The 18,182-nt window shown below is 45.4% G+C and overlaps 2 protein-coding genes across 4 annotated transcripts in view; both read right to left on the reverse strand.

Moving 5' to 3' along the window:
• Window positions 1–18,182, reverse strand: part of LOC141060057 (uncharacterized) — a 166,537-nt gene that overhangs the window by 116,345 nt on the left and 32,010 nt on the right. The window contains exon 1 of one of the 3 annotated variants that reach the window (XM_073556319.1): window positions 11,674–11,751. The exons of the other annotated variants lie outside the window; for them this stretch is intronic. Coding sequence (XP_073412420.1) covers window positions 11,674–11,736 — 63 coding nt within the window. The 5' untranslated portion in view covers window positions 11,737–11,751. Of the gene's footprint in view, window positions 1–11,673; window positions 11,752–18,182 lie in introns of those variants that run through there. 3 annotated transcript variants of the gene reach the window in all.
• On the reverse strand, window positions 6,361–11,583 carry LOC141060138 (uncharacterized). Its single transcript, XM_073556421.1, has 2 exons — window positions 11,509–11,583; window positions 6,361–8,652 (listed from the first exon to the last, which is right to left on the reverse strand). Exons 1-2 carry the CDS (start codon window positions 11,581–11,583, stop codon window positions 6,883–6,885), a joined length of 1,845 nt encoding a protein of 614 aa, XP_073412522.1. The 3' UTR covers window positions 6,361–6,882.

Genomic DNA, 18,182 nt, shown 5'->3' on the forward strand with positions numbered 1-18,182 from the left:
GTTATATTCTTGTACATGGGCCAGTATTATAGTAGTTATATTCTTGTACATGGGGCAGTATTATAGTAGTTATATTCTTGTACATGGGGCAGTATTATAGTAGTTATATTCTTGTACATAGGGGACAGTATTATAGTAGTTATATTCTTGTACATAGGAGCAGTATTATAGTAGTTATATTCTTGTACATAGGGGCAGTATTATAGTAGTTATATTCTTGTACATGGGGCAGTATTATAGTAGTTATATTCTTGTACATGGGGCAGTATTATAGTAGTTATATTCTTGTACATAGGAGCAGTATTATAGTAGTTATATTCTTGTACATAGGGGACAGTATTATAGTAGTTATATTCTTGTACATAGGAGCAGTATTTTAGTAGTTATAGTCTTGTACATAGGAGCAGTATTATAGTAGTTATAGTCTTGTACATAGGAGCAGTATTATAGTAGTTATATTCTTGTACATAGGAGCAGTATTATAGTAGTATTTTCCTGTACATAGGAGTAGTATTATAGTAGTTATATTCTTGTACATAGGAGCAGCATTATAGTAGTTTTTTCCTGTACATAGGAGTAGTATTATAGTAGTTATATACTTGTACATAGTATTACTGTATTTTCATTCAACATCTACTTAAAAGATTATTGGGCTATGTGGGTATATATTATTCTCTCTGATACATTGTAGTAAAATATGTTTGCTGCTATATTTTTTGTTTCTTTTTTTTCTTGATTTCAATGGGTTTTCTGGAATAGATACAACTGTATCAAATTCTCAGCTGTGTGAATTGATGGATTTTTTCGCTTCTGGATATGAAAGATCCGGTTTTAATTAATAAAGGTGTAGCAGAAATCCTGAGACTGATAGCACAAAATACAATAGAAAGTTTCAGGATTTTTGCATTAGAGGACAAATATAGTTGTGGCCAAAAGTATTGACACCCCTGCAATTCTGTCAGATAATACTCAGTTTCTTCCTCAACATGATTGCAAACACAAATTCTTTGGTATTATCTTCATTTAATTTGTCTTAAATGAAAAAACACAAAAGAGAATTAAGCAAAAAGCAAAACATTGATCATTTCACACAAAACTCCAAAAATGGGCCAGACAAAAGTATTGGCACCCTCAGCCTAATACTTGGTTGCACAACCTTTAGCCAAAATAACTGACCAACCGCTTCCGGTAACCATCAATGAGTTTCTTACAATGCTCTGCTGGAATTTTAGACCATTCTTCTTTGGCAAACTGCTCCAGGTCCCTGATATTTGAAGGGTGCCTTCTCCAAACTGCCATTTTTAGATCTCTCCACAGGTGTTCTATGGGATTCAGGTCTGGACTCATTGCTGGCCACCTTAGAAGTCTCCAGTGCTTTCTCTCAAACCATTTTCTAGTGCTTTTTGAAGTGTGTTTTGGGTCATTGTCCTGCTGGAAGACCCATGACCTCTGAGGGAGACACAGCTTTCTCACACTGGGCCCTACATTATGCTGCAAAATTTGTTGGTAGTCTTCAGACTTCATAATGCCATGCACACGGTCAAGCAGTCCAGTGCTAGAGGCAGCAAAGCAACCCCAAAACATCAGGGAACCTCCGCCATGTTTAACTGTAGGGACAGTGTTCTTTTCTTTGAAGGCCTCTTTTTATCTCCTGTAAACTCTATGTTGATTCCTTTGCCCAAAAAGCTCAACTTTTGTCTCATCTGACCAGAGAACATTCTTCCAAAACGTTTTAGGCTTTTTCAGGTAAGTTTTGGCAAACTCCAGCCTGGCTTATGTCTCGGGGTAAGAAGTGGGGTCTTCCTGGGTCTCCTACCATACAGTCCCTTTTCATTTAGACCCCGGCGGACAGTACGGGTTGACACTGTTGTGCCCTTGGACTGCAGGGCAGCTTGAACTTGTTTGGATGTTAGTCGAGGTTCTTTATACAACATCCGCACAATCTTGCATTGAAATCTCTTGTCAATTTTTCTTTTCCGTCCACATCTAGGGAGGTTAACCACAGTGCCATGGGCTTTACACTTCTTGATGACACTGCGCACGGTAGACACAGGAACATTCAGGTCTTTGGAGATGGACTTGTAGCCTTGAGATTGCTCATGCTTCCTCACAATTTGGTTTCTCAAGTCCTCAGACAGTTCTTTGGTCTTCTTTCTTTTCTCCATGCTCAATGTGGTACACACAAGGACACAGGACAGAGGTTGAGTCAACTTTAATCCATGTCAACTGGCTGCAAGTGTGATTTAGTTATTGCCAACACCTGTTAGGTGCCACAGGTAAGTTACAGGTGCTGCTAATTACACAAATTAGAGAAGCATCACGTGATTTTTCGAACAGTGCCAATACTTTTGTCCACCCTCTTTTTTATGTTTGGTGTGGAATTATATCCAATTTGGCTTTAGGACAATTCTTTTTGTGTTTTTTCATTTAAGACAAATTAAATGAAGATAATAATACCAAAGAATTTGTGTTTGCAATCATTTTCAGGAAGAAACTGAGTATTATCTGACAGAAATGCAGGGGTGTCAATACTTTTGGCCACAACTGTACCTTGATCTTTTGGAGATATAAGACTTGGGGACCTGTGTAATTGTATTACGTAGATCTGTGATAAATCATCGTCCGCTCTGCTGCATGGTGACTACATGCAACATATGATACCTTGTATCTCAGACTTTAGTGCTGCCATGTGGGGTACGTGGGCAAGACATAAATGCGGGGTCAGCGGTATGAGCCTTGGAACGGCAGAATTCTTTAGGTTTTTCTTTTTCTTCTTATTTTGCTCAGTTTTTCCTTTGGAGAGAGCAGAGATTTCCTCCGATACGAAGCATCTGACCCCTTTATGCTTTTACAGGCCTGGAAAATGTCCTTAAGATGTAAAAAGACAAGAAAACAGAAAATGTGAATGCCACGTTTGTTCCAGCGACCCGATCCCCCGGGGACGCTGCTCTGAATGTTATTGTAATCCCTTGTTTCTGAGTTCAATGTGCAACAATAAAAATCTACCGAGGAGCGAAGGCTGCGGGCGCTGGAGCCGCCGAAAACGTGGAGCGCGTGCCACATGGACAGCAGATGCTGGGAAGCCCCCAGTAATGGCCGCCCATCGGGCTGAACATCAGTATATAGCGCTATATCTCCTGATCACCTGTATGTGTCAGTGATCGCTGTGATTCTGACATTATAGTCATCCACCAGGCAATGAAACTGCGGAAATAGCAAAATCAGGTGTCACATAGTATGTACTGCACCGCGTACAGAGCGTCTGTAGGACTTCCGCTACCAGCATGAACTGGGTCCTATAGATCTGTGACTGAACCGGACAAAGGAGATTTTCTTTTTTTTGCTTTTGTTTTTCCTCCAAGTGCCAGAACTTTTTTTTTTTTTACTTTTGTTTGACGAGTTGTAGTTTTTTACCTTAAAATCTAGTGAAAATTAAAAAAAAAATTCCAAGTGTGGTAAATGGTGAAAAAAAAAAAACTTTCGCCATTGTTTCTGGGTTTGGTTTTTACAGGGTTCACTGTGCGGCACAATTGACGCATCAACATGATTCTCCAGGTCTTCACGGTTATGGCGGTAATAAAGTTTTATCATTTTGTTCTACTACGTCAGAACTTTGTAAAGAAAGAAAAAAAAAAAGGACTTTTCTAACGCGAGAAAATTCCAAACTCGGTTTTTAGCGTTACCGTTTTGGGTTACATTTTTTTTTTTGCTTTTCTTGCAGGTGTCAATCTTTTTTCTTTATGAGGTTTATCATATGGGATAAATACTTTTTATATTTTAATAGATTGGACACTTTGGTCGTGATGATGAAATTGTATTTTCTTTCTTTGTTATTTCAGAATTTTCTTCATATTTATCTGAGGAAAGTCTGGGTTATTCAGAGTTTTATGTTTTTTCTTTTATTTTTACAATATATCAGGTCAGGGTTATCGTTTCATTGCTTGATGGACAAAGAACTGTGCAGCCATCATGTGACGGAGAACTGTGCAGCCATCACACGATGGAGAACTATGCAGTCATCATGTGACAGAGAAGTGTGCAGCCATCATGTAACGGAGAACTGTGCAACCAACATATGATGGAGAACTGTGGAGCCATCACACGACGGAGAACTATGCAGTCATCATGTGACAGAGAACTGTGCAGCCATCATGTGACAGAGAACTGTGCAACCAACATGTGATGGAGAACTGTGCAGCCATCACGTGACGGAGAACTGTGCAACCAACATGTGATGGAGAACTGTGCAGCCATCACGTGATGGAGAACTGTGCAGCCATCACGTGATGGAGAACTGTGCAGCCATCACGTGATGGAGAACTGTGCAGCCATCACGTGATGGAGAACTGTGCAGCCATCACGTGATGGAGAACTATGCAGCCATCACGTGATGGAGAACTGTGCAGCCATCACGTGATGGAGAACTGTGCAGCCATCACGTGATGGAGAACTGTGCAGCCATCTCGTGATGGAGAACTGTGCAGCCATCACGTGACGGAGAACTGTGCAATCAACATGTAATGGAGAACTGTGCAGCCATCACGTGATGGAGAACTGTGCAGCCATCACGTGATGGAGAACTGTGCAGCCATCAAGTGATGGAGAACTGTGCAGTCAACACGTGACGGAGAACTGTGCAGCCATCATGTGTCGGAGACATGTGCAACCATCACGTGATGGAGACCTGTGCAACCATCACATGACGGAGAACTGTGCAGTCAACATGTGACGGAGAACTGTGCAGCCATCATGTGACAGAGAAATGTGCAGTCATCACACGACGGAGAACTATGCAGCCATCATGTGACGGAGAACTGTGCAGCCATCACACGACAGAGAACTATGCAGTTATCATGTGACAGAGAACTGTGCAGCCACCACACGACGGAGAACTATGCAGTCATCATGTGACAGAGAACTGTGCAGCCATCATATGATGGAGAACTGTGGAGCCATCATGTGTCGGAGACCTGTGCAACCAACATGTGACAGAGAACTGTGCAGCCATCACGTGACGGAGAACTGTGCAGCCATCACGTGACGGAGAACTGTGCAGCCAACATGTGACAGAGAACTGTGCAACCAACATGTGATGAAGAACTGTGCAGCCATCTCGTGATGGAGAACTGTGCAACCAACATGTGACAGAGAACTGTGCAACCAACATGTGACAGAGAACTGTGCAACCAACATGTGACAGAGAACTGTGCAACCAACATGTGACAGAGAACTGTGCAACCAACACGTGACAGAGAACTGTGCAATCAACACGTGACGGAGAACTGTGCAGCTATCATGTGACGGAGAACTGTGCAGCCATCATGTGACAGAGAACTGTGCAACCAACATGTGACAGAGAACTGTGCAACCAACACGTGACGGAGAACTGTGCAGCCATCATGTGACTGAGAACTGCGGAGCCATCATGTGATGGAGAACTGTGGAGCCATCATGTGACAGAGAACTGTGCAGCCATCATGTGACAGAGAACTGTGCAGCCATCATGTGACAGAGAACTGTGCAGCCATCATGTGACAGAGAACTGTGCAGCCATCATGTGACAGAGAACTGTGCAACCAACATGTGACAGAGAACTGTGCAACCAACATGTGACAGAGAACTGTGCAACCATGATGTGTCGGAGAACTGTGCAACCAACATGTGTCGGAGAACTGTGCAACCAACACGTGACAGAGAACTGTGCAACCAACACGTGACAGAGAACTGTGCAACCAACATGTGTCGGAGGACTGTGCAACCAACACGTGACAGAGAACTGTGCAACCAACACGTGACAGAGAACTGTGCAACCAACACGTGACGGAGAACTGTGCAACCAACACGCTCCATTGTATCGCCCTTATTGCTCCATCTATTCCTTTATCAGGAACACTTCGTCTAATCTGCTCCTCAGCCATCTGTGAGCTGCAGACTTGACAACACAAAGTTATCAGTGTGGCGATGAAACGACTGAAGTGTCATGACTGAGGAGGGGAGAGTCATGGGAAGGTTTTATAGACCCTGGCACAGAATAGCAAAGACTTGGGGCCAAATGTAACAGTACAACAATGTGAGGTAACGAGCCCCGAAATAACCACCAGCCGACATCTACCGATACCAGATATCCAAATAACTGCAGGAAAAAACACACGGAAATCACTGATCAGAAAGAAAGAAAGAAAGATTATCAATGGAAACCAAAACCATCATGATCCAGAGGAGGCCGCTCCTGAGACTGTCAGATACTGGGACGATCACAGGACAGCAAAAGGTGGACGGCCTCCACGGATGGAGCTGACGGCTGTCACTGAGCAGAAGGGCGGCCATATTATGGATTTGGTTCTTATTCTCATGAAACAGATGGAAAGAAACAAGAGAGATGGAAAATTGCCATTTTTCACTGAGCTGCCCAATAATTCTGCACCCAGAGAGATTCTCCTATGACAAAACCGTGCTGTGATTTCCTGAATCTTCAGGTTATCCGCCTTTTGGACTGAGGACAATGGAGATCATGAAAAATACAAATTGTCTGACATGCCTGCAGAGTGTAATGTCTGTGGATGCAGCATGGTTCCTCCAGCTGCTTTGGATGTAACTGGAGTACAATATTGTGTGAGAGGTGAGACGAAGCTTCTTCTGCAGATGATACGTATAAACCCTACAGAAGCTCTCGCTCCTCCGGACTTCACTCCACATCCTGGAACTTTTCTGGGTGTTTTTCCAGGAAATTTTTCTCACCCCTGAGACAACGCTTCCACACCGTGACTCCCAATCACCCATATGGGTTCATGCGACTATTCTGCACGTGAAAGGTATTTTCCAGAATTAAAACATGTCAGCTTTCCAGATTAAATTAATAGCTCTTGTATAAAGGGCCTCCAATCAAGTGGGTGGTGGTGCAGTGGTGACCAGTATAGATGGTGCAGTGGTGACCAGTATAGATTGTGCAGTGGGGATTAGTAGTGGTGGTGCGGTGGGGACCAGTAATGGTGGTGCAGTGAGGACTAGTTGTGGTGCAGTGGGGACCAGTAGTTCTGGTACAGTGAGGATCAGTAGTGGTAGGGTAGGGGGACTAGTATTGGTGGTGTAGTGAGGACCAGTAGTGGTGGTGCAGTAGGGACCAGTGGTGGTGCAGTAGAGACCAGTAGTGATGGTACAGTGAGTACCAGTAGTGGTGGTGCAGTAGAGACCAGTAGTGGTGGTGCAGTAGGGACCAGTGGTGGTGCAGTAGGGACCAGTAGTGGTGGTGCAGTAGGGACCAGTAGTGGTGGTGAAGTGAGGACCAGTAGTGGTGGTACAGTGAGGACCAGTGTTGGTGTAGTGAGTACCAGTAGTGTTGGTGTAATGAGAACCAGTAGTGGTTGTACAGTGAGGACCAGTAGTGTTGGTGTAGTGAGGACCAGTAGTGGTGGTGTAGTGAGGACCAGTAGTGTTGGTGTAGTGAGGACCAGTAGTTTTGGTACAGTGAGGACCAGTAGTGGTGGTACAGTGAGGACCAGTAGTGGTGGTACAGTGAGGACCAGTAGTGGTAGTACAGTGAGGACCAGTAGTGGTGGTACAGTGAGGACCAGTAGTGGTGGTACAGTGAGGACCAGCAGTGTTGGTACAGCGAGGACCAGCAGTGTTGGTGTAGTGAGGACCAGTAGTGTTGGTGTAGTGAGGACCAGTAGTGTTGGTACAGTGAGGACCAGCAGTGTTGGTGTAGTGAGGACCAGTAGTGGTGGTGTAGTGAGGACCAGTAGTGGTGGTGTAGTGAGGACCAGTAGTGTTGGTGTAGTGAGGACCAGTAGTGTTAGTACAGTGAGGACCAGCAGTGTTGGTGTAGTGAGGACCAGTAGTGTTGGTGTAGTGAGGACCAGTAGTGGTGGTGTAGTGAGGACCAGTAGTGGTGGTGTAGTAGGGACCAGTAGTGGTGGTGTAGTGAGGACCAGTAGTGTTGGTGTAGTGAGGACCAGTAGTGGTGGTGTAGTAGGGACCAGTAGTGGTGGTGTAGTGAGGACCAGTAGTGGTGGTGTAGAGAGGACCAGTAGTGGTTGTGTAGAGAGGACCAGTAGTGTTGGTGTAGTGAGGACCAGTAGTGGTGGTGTAGTGAGGACCAGTAGTAGTGGTGTAGTAGGGACCAGTAGTGGTGGTGTAGTGAGGACCAGTAGTGGTGGTGTAGTGAGGACCAGTAGTGGTGGTATAGTAGAGACCAGTAGTGATGGTGTAGTGAGGACCAGTACTGGTGGTGTAGTAGGGACCAGTAGTGTTGGTGTAGTGAGGACCCGTAGTGGTGGTGTAGTGAGGACCAGTAGTGGTGGTGTAGTGAGGACCAGTAGTGGTGGTGTAGTGAGGACCAGTAGTGGTGGTGTAGTAGGGACCAGTAGTGGTGGTACAGTGAAGACCAGTAGTGGTGGTGTAGTGAGGACCAGTAGTAGTGGTATAGTAGAGACCAGTAGTGATGGTGTAGTGAGGACCAGTACTGGTGGTGTAGTAGGGACCAGTAGTGTTGGTGTAGTGAGGACCCGTAGTGGTGGTGTAGTGAGGACCAGTAGTGGTGGTGTAGTGAGGACCAGTAGTGGTGGCGTAGTAGGGACCAGTATTGGTGGTACAGTGAAGACCAGTAGTGGTGGTGTAGTGAGGAATAGTATTGGTGGTGGAGGTGCAGTGGTACTAGTGATCTCCTTGCTGCCAGCTCACCCACTCCCTTCCAGCATGATTGCTTGCTCTCCTTAATAGAATATATACAAAAATTCTGTCCTGATCTCATGGTGCTTACACAGCAGCAGCTTGTTACAATGTGTCAGTGCAGATATATGTATCAGCTTGGCGTCTAGGTCAGGAGACAGCAATACAGTATTTAGCTCCAAGAATATTATCTTCTAAATGGAAACATTGTAATAAGCGGCCAAGATCAGGAGTCCAGAGACCGAAGGTCTGATTCTTCCCACAGCTGAGGGTTTGCTACAATCGTACACAGTGTGGACAATGCTCAGGCTGGACTCCATACTGATAAAGTGTAGGCAGCTATTAATACTGGAGACAGATATGTGCAGCTAATGGGATTGGTCACAGAATATAATCTATACAACTGTAACAAACCTTCAGCGAGCACAGGCCAGGGGCATATTAAAGAAGGTGCCGACATCAGCAGCAGCTGCAGTCACTGGATTTTCCGCCTCCATAAATTACCATATATTCCCCAGTATCAGTGCCACACGGTGCTGACACCACAGGAATATAATCCCCCTAAAATAAGAGTGATCAGGGCCAGATGACATCACAGTACTAATAGTGCTGGCCGCATCACTGTCACCGGCGCTTATATTTTTCAAGACCTCCGTGCACTCTGTGCGGTATTATCTCTTCACTACGATACAACTTATTCCCATACATATAAATGTGACCGCGCCATCAAGCACAACTAATGGTGGCTCCGCGCTTTAATGGCGATTTTCCACTGGGTGCAGTTGAGCCTGATCTCCACCCGGTTAGTACACGAAGCACTGCACCTGCACAGTGCTCTGCTGCACCTGCACAGCGCTCTGCCCTAGTTAATTATTGAACTGTTCCTAAATTTCATAGACGATTATTTGTGCAGGAAGCAGCTGCCGTCCTCGATCTCAGCGACTGATGTGAGACCGGTGACAGGAACTGCTGATCCCGAACTTCAGAAACACTGAAAATAATAATGTCTACCTAAAGGGAAGGGCAACATTCTCCTACTCCAAACACATCCAAAGCTGCATCCACAAGTCTTCTGGTTTCTTAGTGCTAGGACTTAGCTTGTTCTGCTCTCTGGATAATTCATACACAATATTACCATATAGTATCCACATAATACGACAAGATAGTGCAAATCTAAAAGACTGCCATATAAGGCCCACATAATACTGCAATAGTGTCAAAAATAGTGCCATAGAGTGCCACAAAATACAGCCATAAAGTACACATGCAATACCACCATATAGCGACCAAATATTACGTCCGTATAGATCCCATATAATACTCACAAATACATTTCATATACTTATATTGTAAATAATACAGCTCACATAGTGCTGAGATATACTATGCATATAATACTGCAACATAATGCTCATATAGCACAGCCATGTAGTACACACATAATATACACTCACTGGCCACTTTATTAGGTACACCTGTCCAACTGTGTGTTAAGACTTAATTTCTAATCAGCCAATCACATGGCGGCAACTCAGTGCATTTAGGCATGTAGACATGGTCAAGACAATCTCCTGCAGTTCAAACCGAGCATCAGTATGGGGAAGAAAGGTGATTTGAGTGCCTTTGAACGTGGCATGATTGTTGGTGCCAGAAGGGCTGGTCTGAGTATTTCAGAAACTGCTGATCTACTGGGATTTTCACGCACAACCATCTCTAGGGTTTACAGAGAATGGTCCGAAAAAGAAAAAAAATCCAGTGAGCGGCAGTTCTGTGGCCGGAAATGCCTTGTTGATGCCAGAGGTCAGAGGAGAATGGGCATACTGGTTCGAGCTGATAGAAAGGCAACAGTGACTCAAATTGCCACCCGTTACAACCAAGGTAGGCAGAAGAGCATCTCTGAACGCACAGTGCGTCGAACTTTGAGGCAGATGGGCTACAGCAGCAGAAGACCACACTGGGTACCACTCCTCTCAGCTAAGAACAGGCATCTGATGGCTACTTTCAGCAGGATAATGCGCCATGTCATAAAGCTCGAATCATCTCAGATTGGTTTCTTGAACATGACAATGAGTTCACTGTACTCAAATGGCCTCCTCAGTCACCAGATCTCAATCCAATAGAGCATCTTTGGGATGTGGTGGAACGGGAGATTCGCATCAGGGATGTGCAGCCGACAAATCTGCTCCAACTGTGTGATGCCATCATGTCAATATGGTCCAAAATCTCTGAGGAATGCTTCCAGCACCTTGTTGAATCTCTGCCACGAAGAATTGAGGCAGTTCTGAAGGCAAAAGGGGGTCCAACCCCTTACTAGCATGGTGTACCTAATAAAGTGGCCAGTGAGTGTAGTCATGTAGTTATGACATAATAGCGCCATAATGTTCACTTAATACTGCAACCTAGTGCTCAAATATTAAAGTCATATAATGCTGCTGTACAATGCTCATATAGTGCCATACATTGCACACATAGTACAGCTATGTAGTGACCACATAATACAGCCTAATAGTACTCACATAATGTTGATATAGAGCCCAGTCCCACATTATTTCAGTGCACGTATAATAGAGCTGTAAGAGACAACATAATACAGCAATATTGTGCCCACATAATACAATATGGTTCCCACATAATTCCACATAGAGCCCATGTAATATTGCCGTACATTGCTCATATAATTCTGCCTTAAAGTGCACACGTAATACAGCCATATTGTGGCCATATATTGCTCATATAATACTGCCATAAAGTGCATACTGCTATACAGTGCACACATAATACAGCCATATTGTGGCCATATAAATAATAATGCCATATATTGCTCATATAATACTGCCATACAGTGCACACATAATACAGCCATATATCCTGATGAACCATTTCTATGACGTCCGCTAGGAATGAAGCTGCATCCATGGCGACGCTGCAGGGTGGATGATGAGGGTGATGATGATGAATGATGCTCCCTGGACACAGACTGCGGGTGATTCTGGTAATAAGACTTACCGCCGTCTCTGGAGGATCGAGGTGTTTCCTTGTGATGATGCCGCCTGTGGGAGATGATTCCATGGAAAATCACCTTCTGTGGGGAGAAGCCGCGGCGCTGAGGACGATGATGTAACCTCAATTTCCATCTGATCGAGGCCGATCACCAAACTCCAGCAGCTCACCTCCGCAGACAACTGGATTCACAGATCTCTACCCTCCGCTCCAGTCCGGGGGGTGACAATAGGGATTCCGGGATCTGCAGACGAGTCCAGCACGGCCCCCGGGACGCGTTACCCCGACCTCATACTCTGATTATTAGGGTCAGCGGAGCTCCTAGATTTCCTACTAGTCCCATTTTTGGTGGATTCTCCCAGTGACATAGTATAGGGGGGGGGTTGCCTAAATGTTATGGGGTGCAAAAATTCACCCCTCATCCCCACTGTCAAATGACATAGTACTCCACCATAAGGAACCGTTTCTGATGGGAGCAATCACCCGGGCGCACAGCGTGCCCACCCGGAGGCAGAGCGTGCCCACCCAGCAGGCGGCTAGAGTGTTTATCCACTGGAGGAGGGTCTCCGGACCCATTCATCGAATGCGCTGGTAACTTTCTGCCCCGACATTATAACGAAAATAAATGATGCAGTGTGAAAAAACCGTAAAGACTCATGGGATCGGAGCCCGGATCCTCTATCAATCATGAGGACCGGTCGGACCAGTCCAATACGGCGGAAAATTCCCTTCCAGGGCAGTGACAAGTCAGGGCAGAAAAGTACGGTGAAAAGAACCAGATTCTGAACCCACGGGAAGAACAAGCAATTATTCTACAATGTGACCGCCGCCATGCCAGCCTCCCATAGTCTGCCCTCACCTGGGCAGCTGCAGTCAGTCCATACATCACCCTCTCATCAAATAGTAAAGGGGAAAACCAGCAGAAGCCTGCAATCCCAATTATAGTGTAATAATAAGTCCGTAAGTAACATCACAGAAACATGATCCTGCCAGGACCATTACAGGACCCCACTGAGCGCTCCACAGAATGGAGGAGACATTTATGAAAGCCAATTCCCTTTTATAGAACAATCACTAGGGGGAGCTCACTACATACAGATTTATACAGCTACCACTAGGGGGAGCTCACTACATACAGATTTATACAGCTACCACTAGGGGGAGCTCACTACATACAGATTTATACAGCCACCACTAGGAGGAGCTCACTACATACAGATTTATACAGCCACCACTAGGAGGAGCTCACTACATACAGATTTATACAGTCACCACTAGAGGGAGCTCACTACATACAGATTTATACAGTCACCACTAGGAGGAGCTCACTACATATAGATTTATACAGTCACCACTAGAGGGAGCTCACTACATACAGATTTATACAGCCACCACTAGGGGGAGCTCACTACATACAGATTTACACAGCCACCACTAGGGGGAGCTCACTACATACAGATTTATACAGTAACCACTAGAGGGAGCTCACTACATACAGATTTATACAGCTACCACTAGGAGGAGCTCACTACATACAGATTTATACAGCCACCACTAGGAGGAGCTTACTACATACAGATTTATACAGCCACCAATAGAGGGAGCTCACTACATACAGATTTATACAGCCACCACTAGGAGGAGCTCACTACATACAGATTTATACAGCCACCACTAGAGGGAGCTCACTACATACAGATTTATACAGCCACCACTAGAAGGAGCTCACTACATACAGATTTATACAGTCACCAGAAGGAGGAGCTCACTACATACAGATTTATACAGTCACCACTAGAGGGAGCTCACTACATACAGATTTATACAGCCACCACTAGGAGGAGCTCACTACATACAGATTTATACAGTCACCACTAGGAGGAGCTCACTACATACAGATTTATACAGTCACCACTAGGAGGAGCTCACTACATACAGATTTATACAGCCACCACTAGGAGGAGCTCACTACATACAGATTTATACAGTCACCACTAGAGGGAGCTCACTACATACAGATTTATACAGCCACCACTAGGGGGAGCTCACTACATACAGATTTATACAGCCACCACTAGGAGGAGCTCACTATTTTCTATTACTGCATCAAGCAGAGGATGCATAAAATTACATCAAGGGAGCACAGACCAGGCACAGACAGTAGGGGGGGTCTCTTTAGTGAAAGTCATCTCTGAGGGTCTGAAAAGGAATTCAAAAAACATTCACAGCAGAGGCGGCAGCAGGCTGGATGTCCCTGTGTATCTCTTCCTGTTCATTCTCTTTTCGCAGATGCTTCTGCCTCAATACGTCCTCATGTGACATCAAGCAGAAAGCACATGTTGCCCTCACCATCCATATCACCATACTTATCATCTTCTTCCAAAGCTTTAACCCCTAACAACTCTCCCCCAATAATTATAAATCTTTGATTGTTCCTATTGGTCCAGGGTCCTGTGCGTTGTCCTCTGGTATCAGCCATAGCTGCAGTACTGTGCTCCACCTAGCCATAGGAGAGGGGATGGCTTGTGATGGTAGTTGGACCCACAGTGATTGGGGCTCTTGAACCCTCAGTACTGCGCTCTGCAGTCCCGTCATGGCACACCTGCGCAATCTCCGCTCCGGTCATTGACTGCAGGACTTACAGGAGTAGCCGAGCGCTGTGCTGTTTTCTCCGACCGTCCCACTAACAATCATTGGAGCGGAGATCGAGCATTCACAGCCCTGCTCCATTCAGGATGGCTCTGCAGAGCCCGGATCTCCAGATCGCTGGCGGTCCCAGTGGTTTTGGGAATAACCTTTCAATTTTCCTGCTCAGCATTATTTACCTTTTTTGACCCCTCTGTACCTCATCTTAATTGCTGCTTTTTAACCAGGCAGTTTCTTCATCTTTAAATCCATCTTATTCACATACAGGGTGAGTGTCAGACTCACCAAGTGAGGTGGATCCTCCAAGCCCAAGGTGCGGGTAGGCACATGGACCATGGGTGTAAGTGTGGTAAGGCACGCGGGACACGTACAGATGAAGGACTGGAAACAGTAGGTAGACAGGAGATGTTTCCAGAGAACCATAGGCAGCTGAAATGCTGGAAACCGCAGGCAGGCGGGAGATGTCCTGGACAGCGTAGACAGACAGCTGGAATGCTGGAAACTGCAGGCAGGCAGGAGATGTCCAAAAGGCCGTAGACAGGTGGGATGCTGGAAACTGCAGGCAGTCGGGAAATATCCTGGACACTGCAGACAGAGAGCTGGAATGCTGGAAACCGCAGGCAGGCAGGAGATGTCCAAAAGACCGTATGCAGGCGGGATGCTGGAAACCGAAGGCAGGAAACTTCCAGGAGACCGCTGCCAGCCAAGAGGGATGTTGGAAACAGGCGGGATATGTCCAGGAGACCGCAGCCAAGGAGACATCTTGCAGACTTCAGACAGCAGTTGAGCAGGTCAAGGTGCACAGAGAAAATCAGAGTTTAGCAACACTGAAGTCATAATACCAGGACACGTGTGTGTCTTGGTGAGCCTTATATAGGCCCAGGCGGTTGGTCACATGGGAGCATCCCAGACAATCTGCAAAGCTCGACATGGAGCACAACAGAGTCTAGTTGACCTGGGTGGGGGAAGAAAGGCACAGATCAGAGACAGGTACGTATCAGGGAGCATCATATTAAGGTGGACATGTGATTTTCAAGCTGTGTAAGTGCAATGTTACATATATCCACTTGGTGGCAGCAGAGACCTGATTATTTAAATTGCTCATCCTCAGTTTGATATAATAGTGCTGAAGCGTTATAAGAGGGGCGGCCACGGCCCATACCGGTCACATATAGGACTGGAGATGTCCCCAGAGGGTCTATGCTGGGAAAGCGGCTGTCAGACAGAATATGTAATGCCGCAGAGACACTGAAAATAAGGCCGCCAAGAAGAGCGAGGAGACCTGGAGGTGATGATCCGTCCCCAGATCCCTGATCTCACATCATCCCATCTGTCTGGGGTCACAAGAAGAGACAGAAGGATCCGCACAAGCGTCATATACAGGAGATCTGGGGTCAGGTCTCCAAGATGTTTGGCACAACCTCCTGCCGAGATCCTCCATACCCTGTGTGCAAGTGACGACAAGAAGTGATGGAGGCGAGAGATGGTCACCAGATACTGACGGCGGAGCCAAAGGGCGGTCACCAGATACTGATGATGGAGGAGATGGGCGGTCACCAGATACTGATGATTAAGGCGACGAGCGGTCACCAGATACTGATGATGGGGGCGACAGGAAGTCACCAGATACTGATGATGGAGGCGACAAATAGTCATCAGATACTGATGATGGAGGCGACAAATAGTCATCAGATACTGATGATGGAGGCGACAAATACTGATGAGTTAATTTCTCTTCTCTTCATTCACTTTGCATTTTGTTATTTTATAAAAAATAAACTATATCACTTCTGCTCATGAAAGTTTCTTACTTTACAGCATTTTTTTCACACCTGCAAAAAACTTTTGCACAGTCCTGTGACATAATACATTACAAATATATGACATCATGTACAGTGGCTGTGGAAAGTATTCAGACCCCTATACATTTTTCACTCTTTATTTCATTGCAGCCATTTGGTAAATTCAAAAAAGTTCATTTTTTTCTCATTAATGTGCACTCATGTGCACTCTGCACCCCATCGTGACTGAACAAAAACAGAAATGTAGAAATTTTTGCAAATTTATTACAAAAGAAAAACAAATATCACATGGTCATAAGTATTCAGACCCTTTGCTCAGACACTCATTAAGTCACATGCTGTCCATTCCTTGTGATCGTCCTTGAGATGTTTCTGCTCTTTCATTGGAGTCCAGCTGTGTGTAATTACACTGATAGGTCTTGATTTGTAAAGGCGCACACCTGTCTATATAAGACCTCACAGCTCACAGTGCATGTCAGACCAAATGAGAATCATGAGGTCAAAGGAACTGGCCAAGGAGCTCAGAGACAGAATTGTGGCAAGGCACAGATCTGCCAAAGGTTACAAGAGAATTTCTGCAGTACTCAAGGTACAGTGGCCTCAATCCTTAAATGGAAGAAGTGTGGTACCAGCAGAAGTCTTCCTAGACCTGGCCGTCCAGCCAAACTGAGCAATCGTTGGAGAAGAGCCTTGGTGAGAGGGGTAAAAAAGAATCCCAAGATCCCTGTGGCTGAGCTCCACAGATGCAGTAGGGAGATGGGAGAAAGGTCCACAAAGTCAACTATCAATGCAGCCCTCCACCAGTCGGGCCTTTATGGCAGAGTGGCCTGACGGAAGCCTCTCCTCAGTGCCAGATATATGAAAGCCCGCATAGAGTTTGCTAACAACCCATGAAGGACTCCCAGACTACGAGAAATAAGATTCTCTGGTCTGATGAGATGACGATAGAACTTATTGGTGATAATTCTAAGCGGTATGTGTGAAGAAAACCAAGCACTGCTCATCACCTGCCTAATACCATCCCAACAGTGAAACATGGTGGTGGCAGCATCATGCTATGGGGGTGTTTTTCAGCTGCAGGGACAGGACGACTGGTTGCAATTGAAGGAAACATGAATGCAGCCAAGTACAGAGATATTCTGGATGAAATCCTCTTCCAGAGTGCTCTGGACCTCAGACTTGGCCGAAGGTTCACCTTCCAACAAGACAATGACCCTAAGCACACAGCTAAAATAACAAAGGAGTGGCTTCAGAACAACTCTGTGACCATTCTTGACTGGCCCAGCCAGAGCCCTGACCTAAACCCAACTGAGCATCTCTGGAGAGACCTGAAAATGGCTGTCCACCAACGTTCACCATCCAACCTGATGGAACTGGAGAGGATCTGCAAGGAGGAATGGCAGAGGATCCCCAAATCCAGGGGTAAAGAACTTGTGGCATCATTCCTAAGAAGACTCATGGCTGTACTAGCTCAAAAAGTGCGTCTACTCAATACTGAGCAAAGGGGCTGAATACTTATGACCATGTGATATTTCAGTTTTTCTTTTTTAATAAATTTGCAAAATTTCTACATTTCTGTTTTTTTCAGTCAAGATGGGGTGCAGAGTGCACAGTAATGAGAAAAAAATGAACTTTTTTGAATTTACCAAATGGCTGCAATGAAACAAAGAGTGAAAAATTTAAAGGGGTCTGAATACTTTCTGTACCCACTGTATATGGGGGGGATCTATGGGGCATGCGGCAGGAATTAATTTTTCTGAGGTTTTTTTTTTACATCAAAAGTAACACAATTTGTCAAGAGCCCAATCTGCTCAGAGATCGGAGGCTGCTGAGATTTGTGGTAATAAATCAGCCTCTTATAATACCCGAGTCCACCAGCAGAGGGCCCCATCTCTATGCTAATATTTCTGAGGTCCGGACAACTTGTTACTTGCAGGATTTCCCCTGACATATATATAAATATATATATGTATATATTATTCGATTACATATTTCTGTCTTGTGGTCGGGTTCTGGGACGCTCTCGTAAGAACCGTAGTACTCTGATCACACGGTATGACACCTGTG

The sequence above is a fragment of the Dendrobates tinctorius genome, unplaced genomic scaffold (genome assembly GCF_039654945.1).
Source record: "Dendrobates tinctorius isolate UK_male_01 unplaced genomic scaffold, ASM3965494v1 ptg000232l, whole genome shotgun sequence".
NCBI classification, from domain to species: domain Eukaryota; kingdom Metazoa; phylum Chordata; class Amphibia; order Anura; family Dendrobatidae; genus Dendrobates; species Dendrobates tinctorius.